General features: G+C 37.5%; 1 protein-coding gene across 1 annotated transcript; it reads right to left on the reverse strand.

The window, feature by feature from the left end:
- Nucleotides 1-402: 402 nt before the first annotated feature.
- LOC131812818 (E3 ubiquitin-protein ligase Topors-like) lies at nucleotides 403-4,217 on the reverse strand. The gene is made up of 2 exons (XM_059142737.1): nucleotides 4,176-4,217; nucleotides 403-2,752 (listed from the first exon to the last, which is right to left on the reverse strand). The coding sequence occupies exon 2, from the start codon at nucleotides 2,746-2,748 to the stop codon at nucleotides 556-558; it is 2,193 nt and encodes a 730-aa protein (XP_058998720.1). The 5' UTR covers nucleotides 2,749-2,752; nucleotides 4,176-4,217; the 3' UTR covers nucleotides 403-555.
- Nucleotides 4,218-9,474: the final 5,257 nt, after the last annotated feature.

Raw genomic sequence — 9,474 nt, forward strand, 5'->3', positions numbered from 1 at the left:
TTGGGATCAGCATCCCTTCTCAGTGTCTTTCTCAGAATTTCCCAGTTACATTGGAGGGGGAGTGCTTGGAATTTTTATTTTTTTATTTATACACACACACACATTTACACGTATATATACTTAATAATTATATTAGAATAGTTTATAGAATTCATAGATTATATATTTTAAAAAATAAATATATCTTTTTTTGAAGAAACAACACTTGTGCTTAGTAGTACTTAATATCCATAACTTGTTAAGTAACATATACTCCTATCATTAATATGGTCTTTGTGGTGTTTGCAACTTTTGGCAGATAATCTTTATAATTAAATCTAGGAACAAAAAAAAGCCAAATGTTTTAAGTTCAGTGCACAAGAAAAAAAGGCAGACGAAAATAATATTTACATTTATGGCCAATTTAATAATACGCATTTGTCTCTACAGGAAGCCTTAAGTTTAATTCATCAGGCTTTTAGTTCCAGTTACAAAGCAATGGGATGAGTCTCTTCCAGATTAATATTGTTATTTTCAAAGATCCTTGGTGGCTAACTGAATAGACTCATTTGCCTTTCAAGACAATTTGCATCCTTGTGTTTCTGATACTTTGTCTCCTTTATGTTCATTCTTGGCCCAGTGACATTTCTGATGACCTGACTTCTTTTTCTTTTGGATTTGCTTCCTGCAGGCAGGTGTACACTCAGAAAGACTACTCCTTTGCCTTATATCATTCAGATCCCCAACTTCATCACTGATTTCCTCTGTGGTCTTTTTATCTAGACACTGGCATTTGTTTTTTCTGTGCCTAACTGCTCTGGTTTTGCCGCCTCTTGGAAATGTAGTTTTTTGCCTCATTTCTTGTTTATTTGGGGATCTGGGTTTCTCAATCTGTAGGCATGTGAGACTATTACAGTGGCTTCCATCTTGGGAAGTACTCTCACTTTTAGAAGAACACTTGGGTCTCTTCCCAGAAGTTGAAGGAAGTTTCGCATATTGGACTGCGGTCGAAGATGCTCTTCCACAGTTGGATTCATAACTATGCACGTTATTTTCTTTTGAGTGGTCACAGCATATATTTTGGGTGAAGCATTCACTTCTGTGACTTCCTCTGAGAGAGGGATTACTTGATTCTCTGCTTAAAGATCTCTTTGTAAGCCCAACACACCAAGATTTGGATCTGTGAGTACTGAACTGTGATGGTCTTTGGATTCTTCTACTGAAATGTGAACCAGCTTCTGCAAATTGGGAGGACTGTTTGCCCTTCAATCTCTTTTTTCTGTAAGAGCTCAGTTTCCTACTATTTCTCTTAGAAGAAAGGGCAATTTCTGAAATACAGCTCCAAGAAGAGTCTCTCTTTCTGAATTTGCAGCTTAGCAAGGATCTTTCTCTGGGCAATCTTCTTTGAAAAATCTTCGGTGAAGAATCTGAGTATGTATTTTTTTCTGCTTCTTTTTTCTGGAAGTTGATCTCCTGGTCAGGGCTCAAAATCCTTTCTTCTCTTAAATTGTATTGAAATGGCTGCCCCTGATTAAAAATTGCTGGGGAACTGAAAGTACATGGAGTTGTTTCACTCTTTCCCAGATCCTGGACATGATCAGGAAGCAACTTTATTCCTTCCATTTTCCTCTCTTGAACTTTTTTTTTGCAATTCCGTAAGCTTGGGCCCCTTTCCCTTGGTGTAGTATAATTCAGGAATATATTAGCAGAAGTTGTGCCTTTTTGATCTCCTGATTCTGGGTTGTCTTTGATCCAAGCATGGATTTTGCTTGCTGTTTTATGATGAAGCAGTGAGAATTCAGATTTCTTCAAGGAAGAGTTACCCTTTGGAAATGGTTTTAAGCCTGACAGAGGCTTCTGCACATTATTCCGTTGGTCCCGGGTATTTCTAGACTGACTTGTATCATGTTGAGATGCCAGTAGAGCCTGATCCTTAGACAAAGGCAAATCAGAAGCTGATGCTATGGACTTCTTTTTTACCCATGGTGAAATGGAAGGACATTGATAAATGGCTCGTTGGTCATAGGTTTCCATGTTGTAAGGTGAATGAACAAAACTGATAAACTCATGCAGAAAGTGGTGAGTGTGTTGTTGGAGATAGGGTTCCAGGAGGTGAATGAAGGACTCACTGTCCAGATCATATTCTGTCATGTGTTGAAGAATAGTGGATAGGATATTCTTCACTGTATAGCCATAATCTCCATAAACAGCTGTTAGTTCCCGTTTCAGCCAGGGGACCAGCCGATGTAAACAACCAGGGTTTCTCTTGAAATAATTAGCTGACAAATGCTTTTCAAGTCTGTAGCCTTGGACATGTGTCACCCAAATTCCAGAATAATACAGAGCTCTTCTGAACTTCATTACCACCTGATCTCTAAAGTGGCCTACAGACGTGGAATTTGGCTGGAACTTCCCACTGTCCCCAAACTCCCTCAGTAATTCCTGGACAGTCAACTCTTTCAATGGTCTGATTTTCCTTGTAATGCCCTCAGGGTTCAGACTGACAGAGTTGTTTTGAGAAGACTCCATGCAGCTTTCCTCCTCTGAGGGAAGAAAGCCTGAGTCTTCTTTGGTGTCACTCTCTGGCCTGGTGGAACAATACTGAGAAGGAAAGCACTGCACACCAGAAGAAAGCATGGATTTCTTTCTTGATCTTGAATATAAAGAGTCATTACGACTCTTGTTGAAACAGGGATTCCAATCAGGTTCATTCTGAGTACTCTCCAAGCAGTTAGGACACTCACAGTCAGATGAGAAATCAAATGGCATTGCCCTGGAAAGATTGTATTTCAGTTATATATGAGAAAAATTGGTTCGAATCAAGTCCTTATACGGCATGAAAAATATCTGTTAAAAACATTTCATGCATATTTCTGTAATATGGTTTGTCTCTTCAAGGGATAAATTCTAGAACAAGGTTAAGAAACAAACTATTCCCTCAAATTAATAATAATATGCTCAATAAAACCCACTAGAGAAAATTATTGAGGATTCAGGCACACTGATTTTTTTTCTTTCTTATTCAAATTAATTGTTGTAAATACTGAGAAACAAATTGGAAATATCAAAATTCATTATATTCTTTAACTTAGCAATTCTAACGCTAGAGATCTAATCTAGATATAGAAATCTACAAATATATATATGTTGACTCTTTTGAGGTTTTCTTCATAATAACATGTTTGTTATTGTTTCAACATTATGTTGAAAACAACATAAATATCCATTAACAGAGAACTTGCTAGATAAATTATCCTTAGTATTTATTTGGTAGCCATTGATTTAAAAAAGTCAAGCCTGCATGTACTAATATAAGAACATGGCTGAGTACATCGTTAGAATGAACATGTTTATATAGAAGTATTCTATTATAAATTTTAGAGAATAATCATCTCTGGCAGTATAGTGAACCTGAAAAATTGTCTCACTAGGAATAAAAAAATAATGCTAGCTATTATTTATAAATATGGCTAATTATAAATATATCTAAGTTGAGTAAGTTAGTAAAATTCTGAGAGGAAAAAAATTAGGTACCCATGTCTGGTGTCTATTTAGGTACCCATGTCTGGTGTCCTCGAGTTTCGGTTCTGATATGGCAGCACTGATAGCCACAGATGACAGGAGACAGTGGACTCTTTCCAAGGGTGAATTTCCAATAGGAAACATCTCTATAAATCTATATACCTGAATGTCTACATTTTCACTGAAAAAGGTGAATTAAGGTGGGGAAGCACCCACACAAGAGTCAAGAGGAAATTTCAGCTGAGATTGTGTAAACAAAAACAATTAATATGTCTGCAGAGTAAATTCAGTTGTGTTTCCTAAAAACCTCAAAAGGATAATTTATTTTGAAGTTGGTAGTGACCACAGGCAATTGGCAGAAGCAAACATTCATTATCCCTGTAGAAGCAGAACTTAAACCCACGTCTCATGACAAGTTTTCCCTAAGTGAGTTCACAATCAAAAATCACTTAAAAAAAAAAAAAACATTATAAGCATGAACCCATAGAAATAACAGGAAGCAAAAGTTGGCCCTTAAGAGAATCAGAAAATAAAATGAGTACAGAGGATGTGCATAACTGTCATCCTTTCTCCTGGAGCTTCAATCTATGCTTTCCAAAGTTAATGCTTTCACTAAGTCTTCATTCATCTTAAAAAATAAAAATAACAGGAATTACATTATTTAGCAAATTTACCTCCTAGAGATCCGAGTTGTCCGCACTCATTTGAGACTTAGCTGCTATTTTGTTTGCCTTAGAGACAGAATTTAGAACACTAGACAAGTTCTGCTGTGGACTGAGGAGAGACAACTTCAAGTTTTCCAGAGACTTTGACATCTTATATTTTCTAGCAATGTTCCAAGTTATGTTAAGATGCAAACCCTGGATAAAATGGGATTCAAATCCATGGCTTAGAGGTTTCCAGGGACTCTTTAATATTCTCATAGATTTTCTAATCAGAGCCAATATTGTAACAAGTGGTCTGACTCAGAAGAGAACAGTAGCAGTAAGTGGAACATGGGTTTTCCTAATGAATAAATTCTTCAAAAGAATAGTTACTAGTCTAGTATTAATATTTGCATTTAAATCATTTAGTCATAAAGTTACCCTTTTCCCTTTAAATGCAAGATATGAATAAACTATTAGCATGTATGAAAGGTGATTAACCAACATTTCAGTTGTTTGTATGTAAAATTTTGGACCCAAAATTATTAAAATGTATTACTGGGGGACACCTTTATTCATTATAGCTAAATGCCAGTTAATATAGGCAACATAACTGGAAGGTCACTCAAAAGAAATTTTTTTTTTGCTTACCATTATACTACTTTCAAGTTTAGTCTTGTGTACTAAGATTATTCAACTTCTCTCAGATCTAGGGTGAAAACAATTTAACTCATAAGATATATGAGGGGTTTGATGAGCTACTTTGTGTTATGCTTGATAGCTAATAGCAGTTCAACAGAAACCTCATTTTAGTGTTATTTTGAGTCAGTTTCATTACAGATCCCCAAGACAGTACATCACCTTTTAAAAAGCATGTGTTTTATGTGATTTTATAATCCAAAATAAATACCATTTCTCATAAGTATATGGTAATAAAGAACCTCATATCCTCATACCCCTCATACCAATGTCAGCATTATATAGATGAAAGAACAGTATAGAAACAAGTTCTTATTCTCCTATTACCCTTGGCAAGTTCATATACACTCTCTGAGTCTTGGATTACTTATCTATAAAATGAGGTTTATAGAAAGACACAAATGAGATAATAAATATAAAAAGGACTTTGTGAAAAAAAAATGCTTATTAGAAATAAAGTGCCCTCTGGAGCGCCTGGGTGGTTCAGTGGGTTAAAGCCTCTGCCTTTGGCTCAGGTCCTGATCCCAGAATCCTGGGATCGAGCCCCGCCTTGGGCTCTCTGCTCAGCAAGGAACCTGCTTCCCTTTCTCTCTCTCTGCCTGCCCCTTTGTCTACTTGTAATCTCTGTCAAATAAATAAATAAAATCTTAAAAAAAAAAAAAGAAAGAAAGTGCCGTCAGAAGATAATCTCATCTAAACACCATACTTAGCACATTTTTTTAAAAAAGTATCTGTTGAAATGAAGAGAGAAGAACTAAAAGAATGGTGAGAGAGAGCAAGGGAAGAAGGAAGAACTTAAGAGAGAGAATCATTCAGGTTTCTATATTTTGGTCTACTCTATTTCTTTCTACCATCAATGTCTCCCTTTTCTTTCTTCTTATTTTTACTTCCTCAGTTCTAAATACATACTGAAAATTCTGAAGCAGCTTAGAAAGGAAGACATCATTGGGAAAGAGATCCACTGGCATCCAAAGTATGTATTTTAAAGCTAGGAAGATCTTAAATTGGCAATGGCCAGATGATGCTGTTGGAGAGGAAAATTTATATTTTATCCTTTAAGGTTCTTCTGACTGCTCTAAGAACTAAATTGACATGAAACAGATAAACAGGAGAAATCAGATTTAATAATGTACTTACAGGGGAGCCACATAAACATGAGAGATTCCAAAAATAGTCAAGCAAGATGAGGTATAGATGTTATTTTGGACTTAGGAATAAGGGTAAGGGTCTGGGGCTTCAAAGTGAAGGAATGCTATTCTCAGGAAAAATGGGAAGAATACATGTTTGGTAAACAGTGTTTGCTGAGACATGGAGAGGACTTTGGTCAAAATATACCTTGTTAGGTTCCTCCCTGTCTACCACACCTAGTTCATATTTTACTATAATTATCTCTGGTGTTAGCTCTCCTCTTGAAATAGGTCCTCTATCTAAATTCTTTCAAGTGGTTAAGAAAGAGGCAAAAAAGAAAAATTTCTTGAGTCTTCTGTTTCTTAAAAATAATCAGCCTAAAATAATTCATATGCCAAAGAGACATATTTTTGGGTAGCAAGTTTTACTCCCCTGTAATACTGCACAGTTAATTGGATCATGAGAAAGCAAGATCCTTTATTTTCCTACATAAGTCCTGAGCTTGATACTTGAAAGTGTTGCTCATCTAGCTCTTTCTAAGTTCCATGGCTAAGCAGTTTCTCCATGTAAACACTATTAGGGCCAGACACTTCTTTGTTCTATTTTGTAGACTGTTAAGCACAATTCCTGATCCACGAGATGCCAGTATCACCCCCTACCCAAGTACAACAATAAAAAATATCTAAGGTATTATCAAATGTCCCATAGGGAGGCAAAATTGGCCCCAATATTCAAAACTACTGCTCTACAGTATAAGATTATTATCTTTTGAGACAGGGTGTTCCTCACAGGAACTAGAAGCAGTTCTGCTACCAAGAAGTTGTGGTACAGTCATTTGTGAGAAGGATTAAGTGTAAATTAATTGAAAAAATAGATAAACTTACTCTTCTCAAACCTATTCCAGAAAATAGAAAAGGAAGGAAAACTTCCAATCCATTCTATTAGGCCAGCATTAGTCTGATATCAAAATTGGATAAAGACTCTACTAAAAAAAGAGAACTACAGGCCAATATCCATGGGGGACATAGATGCAAAAATCCTCAACAAACTACTAATGTGTTTTTCATTTCATTTATTGAACCCTTTATCTCTGGTGTGTTATTCCTTATCTCTGTGTTAAGAGCCTCACTCATGTCTTTCCCTCTTTTTTCAAGTCCCGTGAGTATCATTGCTTTATCATTGATCATTGCTTTAAATTCTCTATTAGGCATGTTACTTATATCTCTTTTGCTTTGTTCTCTGGCCATGGCCTTGTCCCGTTCTTTCATTTCGATAAATTTCTGTTTCCTCATTTTGTCTCCCTCTCCGTGTTTGTTTCTGTATATTAAGAAAGTCAGCTATGTCTTCCACTCTTGAAAGTAGTGAATTTATGAAAAGGAGGTCCTGGAGTGTTCTGCCATGGAGTGTCCCCTGTTCATCAAAGTCTGGCACTTCAGGAGGGTATCCTATGTGTATTGCTTGCATCCTGTTGTTGTGTCTAAGTCACTTTTCCTTTCAGTATAGGCATCTGTACTGACTGTGCCTGTTGTGGGCTGTGCTCACTCTCTGTGCTCTTAATGGGACTCGGGCAGGCCAACTCTGAAGGGCCGTACCCACTGGGAAACTTGGGAGTTGGTGGTGGTGTTAGCAAAATTTGTGTTGGGTCACTAGTCCTATGCCATATCCCTTGACATATTGCAACAGCTCGTGGCTGGGCACCATGGTGCTGTAGGGGGTGCATGGCTGGGTGTGGTGGATAGTGGCAGCTGTATACCCAGCTTTTGAGCCCAGCATGTGACAGTGGCTGGGGGTGTGCAGTTGGGCACAGTACAACTGCTGTGTGCTGTGTACTTCAGCAGCCATACAACCAACTGCTGGGTATGGTACACATAATGACTGGGACCTGTGGCTGTGCACCATGATGCAGCTAGGCAGGGCCCCCAGTGACAGCTGTGCACCCAGCATGTCGGTGGGGCATTCAGTGACTTGTCCTGAGCCCTGGGCCAAGGCTATGAGATTTTGCGCAGCCCCATCTCCCATAGGTGGCTCTGTGCTTATGCTGGGGGTGAGAGAGGAAAGTAGCACCTGCCAATTCCCTCATTTTCAAAGAAACATGCTCAGAAATCATTATGAATAGATCTGCCTCCCTTTGGCCCCCAGTGTTGTGTGAACTACGGTTTTTATGTTCCTTCTCTATGCCCGCTGTGTCTCTTTCAAGGGCAGTGACCCAGCTATTACTCACTCTCAGGGCTCACCCAGTGCTGAGTCAGCTAAATTTTAAAGCTCCGGGCTCCAAGTTCCACTGATTCCACAAACTCACAGAATTCAGCCCCTCTGGTTTATAAAGCCAAATGTTGTGGGGATTAGTCTTCCTCGTGGGAGCTCCCTGGTGCAAGGCCCCATTTCTCTGCCCTTTTCCTACATGCTGCTCCTTCCTTTCTCTAGCAGCCTCATTCAGTCTTTCTGACCTTCCTAACCTTTTAGGTGCAGTTTTTTTCTCTACACTTAGCTGTGGAGTTTGTTCTACCAGTCTTCAGATCACTCTCTGGTTTATTGACTTGTATGGGGATGGTATCTAGTTGTAAATGTGGGACAAGGTGAGCTCAGGGTCCTCCTACTCTGCCATCTTTCCAAACTCCTCAAGAACTAATCCTTTTATCATTTATATAATGTTCTTTATCTCTGAAACATTTCCTTTTTAAACTCTGCTTCGTTTGAAAACTCTATAGCTTCTTCAGCTTTCTTCTGAGTAGCATTAGTTTGATATAACATTCTTCATCTCTTTGCTATTGGTTTACGTCTTTATATTTAGAATGAATTTCTAGTACACAACATATGGTTGGATCTTGCTTGTTTTTACCCATTCTGACAATGTTTGTCTTTTAGTGGTGTGTTTAGACCCTTCAGATTTAAAATAATTATTGATATTTTCCTTCAATGTCTACCATGTTTTTAACTGTTTTCTATTTGTTGCATTTGTTTTTGTTTCCTTTTTTTTTTTTTTAGTATGTCATTTGATTCTCACAAATACCCCATAAAGGAAACATCTCATATTAATCCCCACTTATTGATGAGGAAGTGAAGATGACTAAAATTAAGTGTCTTAACCAAGATTACACCAGACAAAAATAATGGAGCCAGAATTTGAAAGTGACAATGTTCTTTGCTTGACTGAACATTATGTCCCGTATACTGAGTGATTTCAGCAATAAAATTGTGATAAAGCCTTCAAATCAAGTAAAACTCTATCCTCAGAATCTCTAAAATCTTTATGACTCCCCAAGGCTTTCTTCTCCCCCAAACCAACCTGGGAAGGCGGTATTAAGAACTTAGAATCTTTGCTCTAGTCAAATCAAAACACTATGAATTAATCAGTTTATAATAAATTCTAACAAGTTTAGCATGGGTGAAAGGGGAAAAAGCTTCATCCACACAGAGACTAGGATTATCCATGGAAACCAAGCCTATAGTTTCAGGGTGTCAGGTTTCTTAAAGACTAAGAAAAAAAAATTAGCCCTATTCT

The sequence above is a fragment of the Mustela lutreola genome, chromosome 12, assembly GCF_030435805.1.
Source record: "Mustela lutreola isolate mMusLut2 chromosome 12, mMusLut2.pri, whole genome shotgun sequence".
In the NCBI taxonomy this organism is placed as follows: domain Eukaryota; kingdom Metazoa; phylum Chordata; class Mammalia; order Carnivora; family Mustelidae; genus Mustela; species Mustela lutreola.